The 19,839-nt window shown below is 36.3% G+C and overlaps 1 protein-coding gene across 1 annotated transcript in view; it reads right to left on the bottom strand.

Moving 5' to 3' along the window:
• CDH12 (cadherin 12) overlaps nucleotides 1-19,839 on the bottom strand; it is a 178,221-nt gene that overhangs the window by 29,215 nt on the left and 129,167 nt on the right. Inside the window, exons 5-6 of the mRNA XM_059691876.1 lie at nucleotides 11,799-11,986; nucleotides 2,971-3,224 (exon numbers count right to left, since the gene is read on the bottom strand). Of these exons, the coding sequence (XP_059547859.1) occupies nucleotides 2,971-3,224; nucleotides 11,799-11,986 (442 nt within the window). The remainder of the gene's footprint in view (nucleotides 1-2,970; nucleotides 3,225-11,798; nucleotides 11,987-19,839) is intronic.

The raw sequence follows: 19,839 nt of genomic DNA, 5'->3' as shown, positions 1-19,839 counted from the left end.
CCCTAGTATATATATATATATATATATATATATATATATATATATATATATATATATATATATGAAATATTACTTGGTTAGAAAAAAGGATGAAATCTTTCCATATGTGATGGCTGGATGTATGTAGAAGGATCATGATAAGCAAAATAAGTCAGACAGAGAAAGACAAATGCCACATGATTTCATTTATACGTGGGAACTAAAGAAGAGAATGAGCTAACAAACAAAATAGAAACTGACTCATAGACACAGAGGATGAATTACTGATTGCCAGAGGGAAGAGGCGTTCGGGGACCGGGTAAAAAGGTGAAGAACTTAAGAAGTAAAAACTGGTAGTTACAAAATAGTCATTGGGATGTAAAGTACAGTATACGTAACATAATCAATAATATTGTAATAGCTATGTATGATGCAGGTGGTTACTTGTAACATTGGGGGGATCATTTTGTAAAGGATATGATTGTTCTAGCTACTATGCAGTACACCTGAAACTAATACAAAATAATATCGAGTAAAAATTCCACAAGATGAAAAAAAAGGAAATTAAGGGCTGGGCAGGAGAGATCAGAGAAGGGCTATTTGGATTCATTACAACTAACTGAACCCTGCTTCTAAACTCTTTGAATCCTTGATTAATGTCATTGCATTCTGGCTCTTTGCTGTGTGCAGTGATGATAAAATAGTTACATTAGTAAGTACTCAGTAGTATAGAATAGAAGAGTTCTAAATAAACACATCACAAAATAAGCCTTTGAAAAGACAGTTAAGCAAAATAAAATGAAACAAACAGACCATCTCTAAATATGTCAAGTAGTTTTACATTTTGATGCTTATTTTGCACAACATATTTTTACTATCAGTCTTAAGTCAGCAAACATGTTTTCAGACCAAGAAAAGATGATTCATACCCTGTGTTTCCTCAACTGATGATTCAAGCTTATTGTTTACTCCAAGGACGTGGAAGAAAGACAACTTTCATATTGACTCAAAGGCAGTTTTATCTTTGGACAACCCCTCGTGGGGATCCATCTGTGTCTACAGCTTTAGTGAGTCAGTGCCCTTTAGAAGGAAGACTGGGGTTACTACTTTATTTCACATAAAATAGCACTTGTCAGACACCAGCTCCTGTGACATTAAAAAAAAATGGATTTATAGATGGAGAGTTTCTCTAAAATGTAGCTTTCCTTTATTTCTCACAGGAGGGTCTTGACTCTAACCACTTTCCTATATTTGAAAGTGAGTAATGTTCACCTTATCTTTACCGAATGTAAATTTTTACTTATAGACTCTCTGATTTTTCTTTTCAAATATTAAATTAAATCATAATTTATTAATATTTTGATATAAACATGCTTTATCAGTCCTCAAAAACAGGGCATACAGTAAATTTAAACAACCTAGCATGTTCTCCAAGATAATGTGTCCACTATGTCCCAAGAGTCTCCTCATTTATTGCACTATAGAGAGTTTCAATCCACATTTATTTACTTTCATATTACTTCCTTTACAACCTTCAATATTTCTTCTGCAGCTGTTTATATTCTTGAAAGTACCTGTAAATGTACTCACTGGACATTTTCCGCTTTCATAATTATCAACAGGGGCTTCAGGAACAAGATTGATGAATGACTTAGTATATAACAACTACTAACATGGCAGATTCTTGAGAATGCCCCTACAGACGCTGGTAATAAATATAGTTTCCTGGCATTTAACTGGAAGTGAATCATGTTTGTATATGGACATGTAGAACAACAACTTGAACCCAATGAGTAAATTAGCCAGCATTCGACTTGACATGTAGGGCACTCAGCAATTGCTATTTGCTTCCCTTTCCCCAAAACAAATGTTTTTTTTTTTTTAGGGTTCTCTTCTGATCACAGACAGATATGCTTCAAGAAGGAACATATTTGAGCTACTCTGGAGGATGGATTCAGATGAATACAAAGACCAGATCTTAGACACTCTCAAGACATTTCCTGAGATTTTCCTATATGCTATGAATATGTTGAGGCTATGGCTTTATAGTTAATCCATTTTTTAAATCAATAATTACCCCATGGCATAAAATCTTATTCTATATGTGTCTGTATATTTTCCCTATAACAACAGAGTAGTGTTTTGCATTTTTATGCAATACTTTCAACAATAAAGATTTTAAAAACATAAGTACTTTTTTATAAAAGCCTACTTAATGCTTCTTTGGTACGGTTCTTGTATACTATGTGTAGGCAGGTGGTATGTGGGCATGTAGCAAGGACTTTAAAGGTAGATGAGAAGCAAAGTTGAAGTAGAACAAGTCTCAAAATACATTGCAGGATCAATGTATGAGTGAGGAAATGGGTAAACCCCACCAGGTTTCAGTAGTGAAAGTAGAATTTATGGGTTTGAGGGGATGGGGAGAGAGATTTCTTACACTTTCTTACTCCATTGATTGCTTTGTTGACTCACTACCCTGCAGCTGTATGTCAACAGAAGCTCTTGGCAAAGTCTGGGTTTTGAGAAATTCCATAATTCAACTTATCCAAGGGCTGACTCCAACTGTGCTTCCACCAGCAGACACGACTGTGATAGCGAGAAAAGGAACTGCAGATTGCAAATGTTTTTCAAACACGACTTTGGGTGAAAGGCAGAGACTTTAGAAAAATGTATTCAATGCCTATTATATTCCAGGCACTGTAAAATATCTTATCATTAATCACGAGGATCAACCTTTGAGGTTGTATTATTAAATCCCTTTTAGAGATGGAAGTTGAGATCGGTTAGCTTGAGTGGCATGTCCAACATCACACCACTACCAAATGCCATTGCAAGGATTTATTGTCAGAGGTTTTTGTTCAAATCCTATGGCTTTTCCACTAATATCAATGAGAAGCCACTATATTTCCCTGTAGGTTTGGACAAAGTATTTTTTAAATGCTTTTATTTCTTTTTCTGCAGAAAAAAAAAAAAAAAGGTTTTTTATCTTACCTAACAGCACTACTGCCCACATCGAGGTCTTGTGCCGTGACGGCGCCAATGATGGTGCCAACGGGGGTGTCTTCATAAACCTCCATGGTGTAGAGCGGCTTGCTGAAGACCGGCGGCTCCTCCACGTCCAGCACGCTGATCTTCACGGTGGCCGTGTCTTTGAAGGGGCCCGCGGAGTGAAACCGGTGGTCAAGGTGAAGGTTGGAGGCTTCCACTTTAAAAGTATACGCCTTCTTTGTTTCAAAATCCAATGGCTGTAGCGAGGAGAAACCAAACGTGAGGAGGTGCATTCACATAGAAGGCTCAGAGATGGTGAACAAGGCTTCAGATCATTTGCAAGCAAATACAAATTGTATTGGTTTCAATAATTCATTGTCCTTGACACTTAATGGGTAAGGGGATGTTTCAAGAAAAGAATCACCCCCCCTTGTAGAAGATGCTGGGTAACTTGTAAAGATAGCCAGTTGCACACATTAATAATGACATATATGTGCACATCCATGCTAAATAGGGTTTGTTCATTTTATCTGAATGGTTAAAACAGCAAAAGAGCCACTTTTAAGGGAAATATTTTCTGCTCTTATACAATGCTGACATCTAGTGGAAGTTAGCAGTAATTGTAACACAAAATTGAAACTGGATAATTAAAGATACTCTTTAGATCCCACTTAAAAACTTGGTATAACAATGTATGTTTCTTTTTCTTGGACTATTTTTCCTATTGTGGCGAAAATATAATTTTACATTAAACACTTTTAAATGGGTAGATCTTTTCACTAAAAAAGGACTGTATCAAGATTTACAAAACTTGGACAGTGTTAATTATGAAAATAGTTTTAGTCTTTTGTTTTCTCAGCATTGAATATATAATTATTAGATACTAGAATTATTAGGCATTGTAAAAATGTTGTTTTTACCAATAATTAATGTTTTGAACATATATAATCAAATGAAAGAAAACTGTGAAATATATTTGGAAGTCATTTGTCACTGATTCTCTATTTTAACTTTATTACTGCCTATATTCACTTTTTTCCTGAATATTAGTTTTACGCTCCCAATAACTGAAAATATTTTATTCTAGAAATATGGTGTGGCTGTGGAATTTTATATAAATGAAAACGTTAAGGTCAATGAATCTGACTCTTGACCACCTATGAAAAGTTAAGACAATGTGAAATTAACATTAACTTCAAGATTTACTGGGACCTTTAAAACTTTCACTTTCTAAATTAATTCCTTCTAGCATGACTCCTAGGACTTGCTAGACTTGCTAATTGCTGTGTGGACCCATCTGTTCGTTGCCTCAGTACTCTTGGGGGAAATAAAGGAAGTCTATTTCTCTCTTTCAAGGACAAGATTGTTGTTTTATGTGTTTTCTCTAAGGATGGAAAAGGAAAATCTAAAAATTACCGTGAAATCTTCAAAAACTCTCACAATTCCATGAAGGTTATTATACCAAATGGCAATTCCTCTTGGACTTGACATTGTTTTTTTTACAGAAATTTTTATTCAGGACCTGTTTATTTTTCCTCTAATTATTCCCTTTGTATTATTTTATTCATTCATATTTTATTCATATTTTATCCGCTTTATATTTAATGCTTTCTTTTACTTTTTAAGATATTTTTAGTTGCTCACCTCATAAATATTTACATATTATATCAATTTTCTTCCATTTCCATCTCTTTCCTATTAGGGATCTAGATTTATCTTGAAGCCAATAAAAATAAGGAATGTCATGCTCACATGCCATGGTTGATATTTTAGTTATTGGTTATGTCTTGAAAAAGTAGAGGAGACAATCCTATAATGCTTTTGTTTTGATTGGCCAACACCTTCTTTTGTTAAAGGTAGCAACTTATGAAACTCATATTTGCAAAACAGATTGCAAAACATTATTCAGGAGAAAAACATGAAACTGCCACAAATACAACTGGAAATGTTTAGCCCAGAATGAAGAAGATCAAAGCAAGACGGGGCATATATTTTCACACATTGAAAAGCTATCATGTTAAATCAGGTAGGCTTATTCTATTTATTAGTCTCTTATAGAATTAACTAGAGGCCTGGTGCATGAAGTCATGTACCAGTGGGGTCCCTTGACCTGGCCTGCTGGGATCAGGCTGAAACCGGCTCTCCAACATTCCCTAAGGGGTCCTAGGTTGCGAGAGGGTGCAGGCCAGGCTGAGGGACCCCATTGGTGCGCGATTGGGGCCAGAGAGGGACACGGGAGGTTGGCCAGCCAGGGAGGGGCTGCGGGAGGGTTCCAGGGTGTGTCTGGCCCTTCTCACTCAGTCCTGATCAGCTGGACCCCAGCAGCAAGCTAATCTACCAGTCGGGGCATCTGCCCTCTGGTGGTCAGTGGACATCATAGCGAGCCGTTGAGTGTCCTTAGCATATCATTAAACATATTACGCTTTGATTGGTTGAATGGACAACCAGACGACTGGACACTTAGCATATTAGGCTTTTATTATATAGGATAACTATTTAAGTTATTAAAATGGTAACTTCAGATTTCAAAAAGTAACAAATGGTTAACCATTCCAATTTAATTAATTTTAAAATATTAATGGCCTATGTGGTGGTCACCTAGCCATCTTGAGGACAGTAAGATACAATGACAATTAAGATGTGCTCTCTCTTTGTATTCAACGAACTCAGAGAGAAACATGTTATCTTGTTTAAAGAATGAGTTAGAAGAAATACTAAGTTCCATGTCATTTGAAGTTTTTTGGGGAAATCTGATGAGTTAAAAGATATCTGAGACAGACGGATGTATAAGACAGAGTACTAAGTAATCCAAAGTAAAGAACATAGAAAAGTATATTTGTTTTTGTTAGCTCTATATGGTCAGTGAATGTAAACAACATGATTTTTCTGTTATAATGATCCCTAACTTCTAGGGTAAGACTATTTTGACTTTATCACCTTGCGTCCTTTTGCCTAGAAATTTTTTTGAGCTGCCCTGGTTTCTACTTCCTTTTTTATGTCCCAGAATTAACTTTCATCCTAGAATGCAGGAGTTATTACCAATTGTTCCTCATTTCGCTCTCTACTTTTTCCTAGAGATTGAAATGCCTCTAATTATCTATATGATTAGGCAACTTTTTCCAGATAAGTCCTCAGTTTTATTTACCAATTTGTTTAAAATTCCACAGCTATCTGATGGATTTGACTCTTCACTTTAATATATTTTTATTGATTTCAGAGAGGGAGGAAAAGGGAAAGAGAGATAGAAACATCACTGATGAGAGAAAATCATTGATTAGCTGCTCCTGTACATTCAACAACCCCCAATAGGCATGTACTCTATCCTGAGTGTGTGTGTGTGGTGGGGTGCATGTGCTCTATCCTAAGTGTGTGTGTGTTGGGGTGGGCGGGCAGGAATTGAACTGTTGTGACCTCCAGGTTCATAGGCCGGCACTCATCCACTGAGCCACAACAGCCAGGCTTGACTCTCCACTTTAAAGTCCATTTCAAGCCTAGAAATGAAGGGAGAATTCTCATACCTTTCCTACATTTCTAAAGGGAATCAGAAATAGTCTATGCCTTTTAAGATCTCTTTACCTATTACAGCAGGCAAATACTTGGTGGTCAGGGAGATACACAGCGAGATGAAAGAAACTTTCTGTACATACATGTTTTTATTTTCATTTTTTAAAAATATATTTTATTGATTTTTTACAGAGAGGAAGAGAGAGAGAGAGAGAGTTAGAAACATCGATGAGAGAGAAACATCGACCAGCTGCCTCCTGCACACTCCCTACTGGGGATGTGCCCACAACCCAGGTACATGCCCTTGACCGGAATTGAACCTGGGACCTTTCAGTCCGCAGGCCGACGCTCTATCCACTGAGCCAAACCAGTTTTCGCTATTTTCATTTTTTTACAACTGAACACTGTTATCCTGAAATGATCAAAGAACTAAATAAACCATAGAAGAAATGCTACAGTAATATCCTAGAAGGCCTTCCTTCTTCATGACCCTGACCCTTAGGCAATGCCACTTTATAAAAACTGAGCAGTTCAGAAAGAACAAAGACAAACAACACTGATCTCTCTCTAGGTGACTTTATCCAACTCATATCACTGAGTATCCTCAACTTTTTGTGGAGGGAGACATGGGGTGGTGTCAAGGAATGAAATTCATCTACTTTACAATCAACAAAGACTCTGATATTTGAAATAAAAATAGAACAGCCAGGATTTCATTTGCTAGAAAAATAAAATAAAATTCTAAGACAGAACTCTATAGTTATAAAGGTGAGCTAATTTACTCAATGTCAAATACAAGAGAATAACTTCCTGAGCTCTTCCAGAATTCATCATGTTTCTAGATGATGTTGAGTGGAAATGCATAGCTAGAGTTATATTTTGGGGAATTGGAAAAACAGGGGCTTAGACAGAATTCCAAGATATCCATAAGATCCCTGTCCCAATGACCTGTACTTTTGTATAATCCCGTGTCCTTGAGTGTGCAAGAGGCTGTGAATTCAATGTGATATCACCCCATATATTTGCTGTTTTATGGAAGAAATAATTGTGCAAATATAATTAAGATTCTTACTGTTGAGTTAATAAAAAGGGAGACTTTACTTAAAAGCTCTGATCCATTCATGTGAAGTTATAAAAGAAAGACACACTACAGGTGGTTTTCTAGGGCTGCGAGGAAACTTGTGAGTGTAGGAGTCCTCCTGGCAACTGCTTAAGGGGTGCCTATAGGAAATGAGACTGAACCTTGGCCAGTAGCTAGCAAAAACATACGGACTTCAGTCTTAAAGCCACAAAGAGAAGAATCTACTATCAACCAGTCGGATGAAGGTAAGGTATAAGGCTCAGAGAATAGCATGACAGTGGTGGAGAGGAGTAATGAGGAGGGTTGTAACTTAACCCATGAAGGAAATATTAACCCTAGTCAGGTGAAGTCAGTGGCTGGGTCATGTTTTACTTTGCAAGGGGAGGTCAATGGCAATGGAAGCAGCATAAACAAAACCCTTGATTTCTGGTTTAAGGAACTGGAGAGGAGGTGGGGCCTTATCCAGGTAGAAGAAAACATAAGCATGTGTGCTTGTGTTGGGAGAAGAGAGAGAATTCAGCTTTAGACATTTTGAGTTTGAAAAGACTATGCAACACACAGAAATGTCTACAAGACAGCAGCTAATCTGCCTCTGTTATGTCAATTTGGGGCTAATTTAGAGTTGATGAGACTGAATGAGGAAGTTAGGCAGATGCTAAAAAAAAAAGGATGAAGGCAAAGCTTTTCAAAAACAAGAACATATTGTTTGCAGAAACAAATAATAAACACCACTTAATTTTCTTTGAAATTCTGCATGACAGACTAGCTAAAAAGAAGAGTATTTTAAATTTAAATTCAGGTGTATATCTGCCTATATATAAAAAATTAACCACATGATGGTGCTCTGCTACCAAATCATGTGAACTCACTTCCATGCCATGTAAAACCACAGAAAGAAATGGGTGTTAGTGACTAACAGGGCATAAGGAAAATATAAATGTCCAATGGGATCAGTTGAGAGCGTAACCTACTTATTAGAGTCCTAGCAAAGAGTAAAGTGCTCTATCTCTTATGTTTTTATTTGTTTGTTTGTTTTTTAAATATATTTTTATTGATTTCAGAGAGGAAGGGAGGTAGAGAGATAGAAACATCAATGATGAGATAGAATTATTGACCAGCTGCCTCCTCCACGACCTACAATGGGAATAGAGCCCGCAACCCTGGTAGGTGACCTGACTGGGAATTGAACCATGACCTCTTGGTTCATGGGTCAACCCTCAACCACTGAACCACACTGGCTGGGCTTATCTAATGTTTTTAAGAAAAAAGAAAATAATTCTTTGTTGGATTCAGTGGGATCACAGCTATGTTTATTTAAAATGAAGTAATAATGCCAAGTAACATCAAGACAATAAGGGTTGTTTTTTATTTCCTAAAAGCTTTATTATTTTAAAATAAATAGGCTATTATTTCAGCATTCTTTATCTTAAACATGATATCATTACTTATTAGTTCCCAATAAATACTTTCTGTAGAAGTGATATGGAACTATTTGAGAAATCACACAAGATATTGATTTGTCCTCATACTTAATTTAAGTATTCATTCTACTACTTAATTGCCTAAATTTCTTAATCAGTAACAAGAAAACCATCCTGCTTGTCTCTGCTTCAGTTTCACCCTAATAAAGAAGCCTTTTCTGGCCACTATGAGATTGCGAACACCCTCCTCTATGCTGGTTATCCCTTCACCCTGCTTTACGCTGTTCAAACCTGAATTTAGCACTATTGACAGAGCTTTTTTTTTTTTTTTTTTTTTTTTTTTCTTTTTCTTTTTTTTTTCTTTTTTTTTTTATTAATTAAATCTTTATTCAGATTATTACATTTGTTCCTCTTTTTCCCCCCCCATAACTCCCCTCCTCCCAGTTCCCACCCCACCCTCCACCCTCACTCCCCACCCACTGTCCTCATCCATAGGTGTACAATTTTTGTCCAGTCTCTTCCCGCATCTCCCACACCCCTTTTCCCCCCAAGAATAGTCAGTCCATTCCCTTTCTATGTCCCTGATTCTATTATGATCACCAGATTATTTGTTCACTTGATTCTTAGATTCACTTGTTGATAGATGCATGTTTGTTGTTCATAATTTGTATCTTTACCTTTTTCTTCTTCCTCTTCTTAAAGGATACCTTTCAGCATTTCATATAATACTGGTTTGGTGGTGATGAACTCCTTTAGCTTTTCCTTATCTGTGAAGCTCTTTATCTGACCTTCAGTTCTGAATGATAGCTTTGCTGGATAAAGTAATCTTGGTTGTAGGTTCTTGGCATTCATCACTGTGAATATTTCTTGCCATTCCCTTCTGGCCTGCAAAGTTTCTGTTGAGAAATCAGCTGACAGTCGTATGGGTATTCCCTTGTAGGTAACTGAGTTTCTTTCTCTTGCTGCTTTTAAGATTCTCTCTTTGTCTTTTGCTCTTGGCATTTTAATTATGATATGTCTTGGTGTGGTCCTCTTTGGATTCCTTTTGTTTGGGGTTCTCTGTGCTTCCTGGACCTGTAAGTCTATTTCTTTCACCAGGTAGGGGAAGTTTTCTGTCATTATTTCTTCAAATAGGTTTTCAATATCTTGGTCTCTCTCATCTTCTGGCACCCCTATAATTCTGATGTTGGTACGCTTGAAGCTGTCCCAGAGGCTCCTTACACTATCTTCGTATTTTCGGATTCTTTTTTCATTTTGCTTTTCCAGTTGGGTGTTTTTTGCTTCTTCGCATTTCGAATCTTTGACTTGATTCTTGCACTCCTCTGGTCTGCTGTTGGGTGTCTGTATAATATTCTTTATTTCAGTCAGTGTATGCTTAATTTCTAGTTGGTTCTTTATCACAACATCGAGGGTCTCATTAGATTTCTTGAGGATCTCACTACATTTATCGGCGGTCTCACCAGTCTTTTCGAGGGCCTTACTAAGTTTATCGGCAGCTTCTAGACAGTTCTTGAGAGACCTTAAAAGTGTGGTTTTGAGCTCTATATCTTCCATTTCTGACATTTGCGTCCTGTTTCTTTGTCTCCGCATTTTTTTTATCTTTTCTTGGTGCACCCCCTAGTGGTCTTTGTGCGCAGTCTTGTTGTAGTTAAGCCTTGATTGTTGTCGGCAATACCGGGGGTGATTTGACCTCCAGGCTAACTGGCTATGAGAGTCAGCTGTGTCTGCAGTGGGAGAACTTCTGTGCTGGATCTCTAGGGCGGTGCTAATCTAGCGTTTGCCTGAGGCTATCTGGCAAATGCCTCTGCACAGGGCTTGGGCGGGGCAGGTTGCAGGGGATCAAACAGGGCGGGCGGAGCGAGCAGTTATGGCTGCTCTCAGTTCCGTCCCTAGGGGCTCTGCCTCAGAGTCCCAGCAACCACTGCAAACCTCGGAGAGAAAGCTGCCTTCGAGTTCCGACCGAAGCCAGACAGTCCCACTTCTCCCGTTTAAGTCTGGATCCCTAGAGATCCGCCTGGATCTGGAGCTCAGAGTCTGAAACTCCCTCCCGATTGAAAACAACAACCTCGCCCGCCGCCGCCAGCCCGCTCCGCGTGCGCACTCCGCACCTGAGTATTTCACTTCAGCACTGCGCCTCCTCTGAGTCTGGGTATGATATTCTCTTTCCTCCTAGTTGTAGAATTTCCACTCAGCCAGCCTCCCTGTGGTTCTGGATGATGTCCGTTCCGTCTTTTAGTTGTATTTTTGATTGGTTGTTCGAGGCAGCAATCTCCGGCGTTAACCTATGCCGCCATCTTGGTTTCTCTCTCTCTATTGACAGAGCTTTTAAATTTGTTTATTGTTCTCACTTCTTTCACTCCTCCAGTAGTAGAGCTTGACCACATCAGGATTCCTCCATTAGGATATCAACGACGCTCACCAACAGTGTGTGAGTTAGATATTTATATTCTCAGAAAAGTCGTAAAAGAGGCAAGACCAAGCCTGGTGGTGATAAAGTTTACTTGTACATCCTATTTTTACATTAATTTTTAATCTACAATTGTAACAATAAAAACTGAAAATCAATTAAACTCTGGTAGACTTTTTAATGATTTAATTAAACTAATAGGCCTGATTGTTTCAACAGAAATATATATACCTGTTGAATCACAGATAAAAAGTGCAAGTGGGAGTGAATGTTTTATAAACAACTGGTCTTTTTAAAAAAAAAAATTGAAATATTGCTAACTGAAGGAAAATTAAAATTGTTGTCATTCTCAAGTTTTAGTCTTTCTGTTCTTTAATTATGATCGAGTAGTCAACTGTCTAAAAACTTGTCTATGTACCTTTTTTAATTTGATGATTCCTTCTTGTGTATCCTCATCTGTGACGATGTCAAACAAATTTCCCCCATCTCCTGGGACAATATTGTATTCAATTTCTGCATTTTGTCCAAAGTCAGGATCCACAGCTCTTATTCTTCCAATAGCTGAGCCAATAGGAGAAGATTCAGGAACCTTCAGATGGAAGATGCCTGGTGGGACATAGAAATTGTGTTGACAGTAGAGTTAGTAAAGTATGCAATAAGATTCCTAGGCTGGAAAAATATACACTATAGGATTTATTTATAGGAAGTAAATCAAATTTAAAGCATATTTGTAAAAAATGAAAGGCAATAAGCTGTCAAGTTAAGGATTATAATTAGGAGTAATTGATCCTTTCTTAGAATTTTAATTGGGTATTATAAATAGTAGTGTGTGTTAAATTAAAGTTAGTGTGAGGAAATATTTTACATATTAACAGCATCCGAGGTACCTAATATTAATGTGAAGGTGGTAATATCCATGAAATTAAATTATAATTAATACAAAAGAATGCAGAGTATATTATATAGATGATAGAAGATGTACATATATTTAAATATTTATAGAAAATAAAGGTTATGTTTTCTAGCATAAACAAATATGCAATGTATATAAAATAATATAAATATATAATTAGCTAGACAACTTATTCAGGATAAATCATTAAACTAAAAATGGCATGTAAAACGATTGTATATCTAGGTAACTGCATTCCACATTTTAATCTATGATGGAATTAAGTAGAGTATATTATAGACTAATATTCAACTTATGTTTACTAATTCTGTACTGGGTATCCTGCTAGTAACTTTTACAAACTTTTAAAATTAGGATATAAAGTTCTAGCTCCCATAGTTTTAGCATAAAAAATCAAATAAAATGAAAAGGTTATATTTTTACCACCAGGTGGAGCACTGACATTACAATTAACTTCATACTGAGTCAGAAAAACCTAGAAAAATCCCTACCTATATAAAATATACCAGAATCATAAAAATTATAATGTCCCACAAAAATAAAAACATGTATATTATTTAAAAGACTTTTCAAAATTTTGTAAGATATAACATGAAGAAAACTATAGTATAAGCTATTTCACTGACATCTTATCAAAGTAGATATTAATGAATTAAATAGCAGTCTGTTCAAATCAAAATAAGGGAAAAAGAAGCAATCAACAGTTTATGGAGAGTCTGCCAAATAGTTTCTTTTTTTCTTCCCAATTATTTTTATTGGCCTTATAGTTCTTTCACAATAAGTTTCAACATTTGGTCATTTCACTAGACCTGGTAGCCCTTAAAATTTGGCATCTGCCCTTCCCCTCAAAAAAAGATACACACCAGTTGCTCTAACAATGTTAAAATTAGCCTTATTTTTCCAATGGACATAACCTCAGTGGGGCATGCAATATATTTAGTCTCAAGAGAGCTAAATATTTACCTAAAACGTCTTTAGTTCCATGTAAAGGACAGAAAGTACATTTTACAGCGGTATAACATACTTGTTTAACTAATTAATTTAATAATTATTTAATAGTATGCCAGCCTCCAGAGAATGAATATATGAAGAGCAAATTTAAGAAATAAACAAACAAATAAGTATAAATAAATAAAAATACTCCACGTGGCAATAACAAAGTCTTATTATAAACATTATAAAATAATTTTGGTGTAAGAAGTTACATTAATCAAACTGGCCACTTCTCATAGGCTAGGCTTATATTTTATTAGGTTTTATTTCCTGAACACTTAATGCCGTGGCTGTCCTATAGAGACGCTCAGTGTCTGAGGATTAAAGTAGGGTTTGAACTTGAGGCAATCAGAGCAAAGAGAAAGAATAAATCATATTTTACGTTGTCTACAAGAAGACTGAAGATAGATATTCAAAAGGAATTTTTCTTAGTTTAAATAACCATGATTGCATAAGTAATACCTCATGTGACTTTTGCAACCAACTTTCTATAGAGCGTAGGTATTTCCAATAGCCATATCAAACCCTGATCCTATAGAAGCACTCCTGAGATATTAGCAAATGTGAGGATGCACGAATTCCTGTTTAATGTTCCAAAAAAGTGTTTGACACCATTGTTTTAACTTGTACTAAACTTTTCAGGGGCAAATTCCAAATATAAAAGACTAGGCATAAATATGTGGGCTATTTTTGTTATCCCCTTTTCTTCCTTTTTTTAAAATTGATTTCAGAGAGGAGTAGAGAGATAGAGAAAGATAAAAACATCAATGATGACAGTCATTGATTGGCTGCTTCCTGCACATCCCACACTGGGGATGGAGCCCACAAACCCTGCATGTGCCCTGACCTAGAATTGAACCATGACCTCTGGTTTCGTAGGTCTATGCTCAACCACTGACCCATGCTGGCTGGGCCTTCTTTCCTTAATGTCTATTAAACAGAAATATGGTTTATCAAAAGAGTCTCCACATCCTTTGCCTCTCAGTTTGTGATGGTGATAAAGAACCTGAAGAAACACTAAAAACCTTGAATCTATAATATGAATGGTCATGGTCTAATCTCAAGGTACATTAATACTTGTTAGGGAAAGACTTATATTTTGCTAATAAAATGGAGCAACTGAGTTCTATGTTGAATAATGGATTGTAAATCCTCCTTCAACAGGATATATAATTAGGAGGCTTATGATGGAATAATTATCAAAGACATAGCTGGCAGGTAGATATCTGAGAGAGATAGAGAGCTGTCAAGTCTAATGGTTTCCAGATTTCAAGCACAGCCACCAGCAGAGCTGGGTAGTGATGGTGATGCCCCACTGGAGAGGGGAAGGGGTGTGGTTGTGGTGTTGAATGGAATCTTTAGAAAAATAGGGGCATCTAACTTTAAGAAATCATGGATATTTACTCTATCTGATCAAGGGGAAGAATTTCAAGTTACATGTTAGGTTTATGAGTTAGCTTTCTATGAGGACATTTAAAAGCAAAAATAAAAGAATCAAAAGTCAAGGGAGATAATCTTGTCTGGTGTCATCACTTAGGAATTATGGTTAGCGAAGGTGAAGAGTTCAGCCAGAATTGAGAGCCTCCAATGTCAGAAGAATTTTAAAAATTCTGAAAGGTAACCAGAAGAACATTAGATAATACACATTATGGACGAAAGAGTGTCCCACCTTTCCAAGACAATATGCTGAGATATGAACTTGATGTTTTACAAAAGCACATTTTATAAGGCCAATAAAAATAAATGTGAAGACAACTATTTATTTTGGTATTCTATCACTAGAAGTTCAGCAGTAGACTTTTGTTGTTGTTGTTTTTTAAGTTGCGAGCATACAATATGCGTGACAATTTCATAATGGCATTGGAAAACATGCTAAATTGAAGTGGTAGCATTGTCCAAATAAATGTTGATTCCATAGTATTCCAATAACATGCCCTACCAAAATTAAGATATAAGAGAAGTAAAACAGTGATTCAACACCTACATATTTTACATGCATTGGGGTTTTAGTGTACATAAGACACACATATACAGAGCACTGTACTTTCTGTTCTTTACATAACAGAAATACATTTCAGGAAGGTGGACGACACATTTATTAAGATAAGAATTTCTCAATAAAATATTGTAGTTGATAAAACGTCTACAGAATATGGAACAAGGCAGAGAAACTGTGCATTAGTCATGTCAGATTTTTTGGTTCTGTCGTTTTATTTCCGATGACTTGACATTTTATCATTTCTAGAAACTCAACAGCAATAAAGCCGGGGTCATTCAGATTAATTCAAAACCGAAGTAATCTTCCCCTGTGCCAAAGTCGGACCACTTATGATGTACTATGTAATTACACTGCCAACATCTTCTGGGCGCCCTACTTTTGACGCATATGAAATATTTTAATGGCGCTACCTGTACAACACACATTAAGAAATAAAACAGGTGACAAGAAATTGTTCACAGACTCAATCAAAATGTGTACTTACATACTCATCAAATATACATGCTATGCTTAACAAAATAACCCTGTTCCTGTGGAGAAGGAGAAAATTGCATGTAGTAAACTAAGTTGAAATTTAATAAAGAGATTATGTACCATCTTACAAATTCTATTCCATGTTTATTCCAAAGTAAAGGTATCTGTTACTCAGTTGTAGGCTAGGTAAGTATCCTCTCAGTATTCATACTGTTTTAAAGAATCACACTTTGATTTTTATGACTCACTGTGTGTGTGTGTGTGTGTGTGTGTGTGTGTGTGTGTGTCAAGGGCAGGCATTGATACCTAAGGACAATACATATACATTATAGTCCCTCTTTTTTCCCTTGAAGGAATTTTAAAGTTTTGATAAAAGTACCAAAATAGATATATTTACTTAACAAAATATAAATTAATGTTATAATTTACTAAGAAATAAAGATTATAGAATCTAAAATATAATTTAAGTGAATTAATTATATAGTACTGAAAAATCTTTCAGTGATAAGAATAGCATATAAAAAGACGAAATAATCTATTACAAATTATCTTTTGACATACATTTTATTTTATGCTTATATAGTAACAACTATTCTAAAATTACTCAAAAGCAATATATGAAAAGTTAATGTTCAACTCCACTTAAAATTATCTATAGGACACGTAACTAATTTGGAGGTAAATAGTATTTTAAAATACTAGAGTCTTGCCTGGCCTACGTGAATAAGTGGTTGAGCTTCTACCTATAAAGCAGGAGGTCACAGTTCAATTCCCAGTCAGTGCACATGCCTGGGTTGCAGGCTTGATCCTCAGTGTGCGGTGTGCAGGAGGCAGCCAGTCAATGATTCTCTCTCTATAGCTCCCTCTCCTGTCCTCTCTGAAATCAATAAAAATGTATTTAAAAATATTAGAGTTCTAGAAGTATTGTAATGCTTAATTAGAAATTATTTCAAATTATTAAGAATGTTAAACATTGTTAAGAACTCAAAAATATATATTGAGACCACCTAAATAAACAATTATTTGAAATACAACATTTTTATTAAACTTTAGAAAATAAATGCATATTACCATAAACTGTTGATTCAGTGATTGAATTCAGGCATTAGCTGTTTCTGACAGTGATCCTCCATGTTTGCAAGTGTGTGTCTGAGATTTACCGTCTAATTACATAGAAAAAAAGCTGCTTTGTTGATATTTTTGGTTTAATTAGTAGAGCAAATATAACATCACATGAAATGATTTCACCTTATCCTAAAAAAATTAATCAGGAAATAAAAGCAAAAATGTATCTTTATGAGTAAAAAGAAACTTTGTATAAATGGTATGTATACCTGTTATAATCTCTTATTAGCTATTTGTCTTTAGGCAAAATATTTAATCTTCCTTTTCCTAATCTGTAAAATTGGGAAAATAATAACAAGTATAATTTTATTACCATTTTTTATTATTATACCTACCTAACTTGTAGATTTGTTTAAAAATTAGCATGCAATAAAACTCAGTAATATCTAATATTGCTAGTTATTTTTTAAATAGTATTTTTGTAGATATCTCTCTATCTATATATATAAAAGCCTAAGCGACCAGAATAACTGGAACAACCAGAACAACTGATTGCTAAGACGCGCACTGATCACAAGGGGGCAGACGCTCAACGCAGGATCTGCCCCCTGGTGGTCAGTGTGCTCCCACAGCCAACCTCCCCCATCTGGCCAACCTCTCAAGGTCTTTCTCCCCCAGCCAGCAGGCCCTGATCACCTGATTGGGGCCTACTGGCCAACCTCATACAGTCCCTCCCCCCTGGCCATCCAACCTCCCGCAGTCTCTCAGTCCTACCCCACCGGCAGACCCTGATCTCCTGATTGGGCTGGTCCTCGGACTGGGATGGGGAACTGGGGGTGGGTGGCGGCAGATGTGGCCCCTTTTCCAGGGGAGGTGAGGGACAGCTTTCTTTTCGGGTCCAGCGGCCAACCTCCCATTCCCCATCCGTCCACCTGGCCAGCAGGCCCTGATCGGCTTGCTGCCCGCCCACTGCAGTGGTGGTGAGGGAAGGAAGAGGGGGGAGGCAGGGAGCCCTGATCACAGGCCAGGCCTAGGGACCCTCCCCATGCATGAATTTTATGCACTGGGCCTCTAGTATTATAATATTTTCCTATATAAATGATAATAATCAACAGGAAACTGTCTATAGAGGAATGGAGATGAAAGAAAGGGAGGTGTTAAAAAGTTCTGAACAGTCATGCTAATTTTAACTGGAACACTTTCCCATATGTTGAAAATTGAAGGTTTCAAGAATAAAAATATATTGTTGGTTGAAGAACATATTATACCCTCTATTTCCTTGAAAGCCTGAAGCTTTGTGTGTTTTCAATAAGCCTGAATTAAAGTAATAGAAAAATAATCCACAAGGAAGAACGAGTCTGATTTTTAAGAAGTTGGATTCAAGCTGTATTTTAGTCAAGCATACTAAACATACAGTGAATGGAATGACTCAGTAATAGCAGAGAACTCCACTCCAGCTCATAGAATGAATCTGAGATGAACAAATCTGTGGAAGTGTCAAGTATTTGCATCAAGAGTTTTACTGTATTGGCTAAATCACTTCACCTTTATAAAGGTTATAATTTCCCAGACTAGATTTTAATTAAACATGTACATGAATATGAATTACCATGTGCACAATCTCCAGCATATTAATGGATTAAGTTCTATAAATTCTATTTAATGATAGCAATATTTCTTTTCTCAGAGCAGTGAGAAATTATATTCTTTATTAAATTCTGAGATGCTAAACACAAAACAAAAATTTAGGGATAGATATTGCCTTGATCTTTTTAGATTCTTTGGATAGTAGATTAATTGCTAAATCTTCCAATAATTCAGATGACTCATATTTGATTCAACTACAATTTTTAATAGCTTCCTCCATAGAATGATAAAGAAAACTCAAACAAACAAACAAAAAAGATTGTGTTTGCTCTGTTGGCATTTCTAGTCTAGTAGGGGAGTGTAATGTGATCTATAATAACATATATATATATGTTATTATAGATCTTCCTCAGTCCCTGGTTTTTGGTACAGAGTTCCTAAAACCCTATGAGAGCTAGAAAGGTTTCTTTAGTTATGTTAATAAGGTGACTTTTATATCATACATAAGGATGAGGACTAGTTGCAAAGAGACCCAACCCTGTGATTAAAAGGAAGGGGTTCAGCCCAGCATTGCTCCTTGGTTGAGCATAGATCTATGAGCCAAAACCTGCAACCTGGGCATGTGCCCTGACCTGGAATCGAACTGTGATCTCATGGTTCATAGGTCAACACTCAACCACTGAGCCATGCCAGCTAGACCGAGGAATCAATTTTGATCACTAACCTCAAATGCACCTTAAAATTGGCTACAGCTCGGCAAGAGTGGCTCAGTGGTTGAGCACCTACCTATGAACCAGGCGCTCACAATTTGATTCCTGGGTTGTGGCTCCATCCCCAGTGGGGGTCGTGCAGGAGGCAGCCAATCATTAATTCTCTCTCATTATTGATGTTTCTATCTTTCTCCCTCTTCCTTCCTCTCTGAAATCATATGTGTATATATTTTTAAAAAAAGATTAACTGAAAAATATGCAAACTAGTAAAGGTAACCATTTCATCATGACTCTTAAATTGAACAACTCTTCCTAAACCTCTGTTTTACAATTGTTACTATTTCATTTATCATTTTTGTTGTATATTTCACAGGAAAATATAATCATAGCACATAGAAGATAGCTCAGCTTTCTGAACCTTCAAACCATCTCACATGTGTTACTGTCATTTTACAAAAGCCCAATATGTAAATGTAATAACCATGTGCTTGTCTTTGTCTCCTATTGTTCTTTAAATTTTCTTCGGTGAGAGTAAGCTTTGTCTTTTCTGCCCATTGTTAAATAATAGACAGTCTGATGTTCAATTTAATTTCCCAAAATCTAGGTTTGGACATCAGAATTGTTCAGTCTATCATAGTAATCAGTATTTCAATTCTCATACAAAAGTAAGACATCTCCTGTCTGCTACCAATCTCCAAGCCACACTGGGCCAATTGCA

Source organism: Myotis daubentonii, chromosome 4 (genome assembly GCF_963259705.1).
Source record: "Myotis daubentonii chromosome 4, mMyoDau2.1, whole genome shotgun sequence".
NCBI lineage: Eukaryota > Metazoa > Chordata > Mammalia > Chiroptera > Vespertilionidae > Myotis > Myotis daubentonii.
Note: the sequence above shows the minus strand (reverse complement) of the source record. Positions and strands in the feature narration are given on the sequence as shown.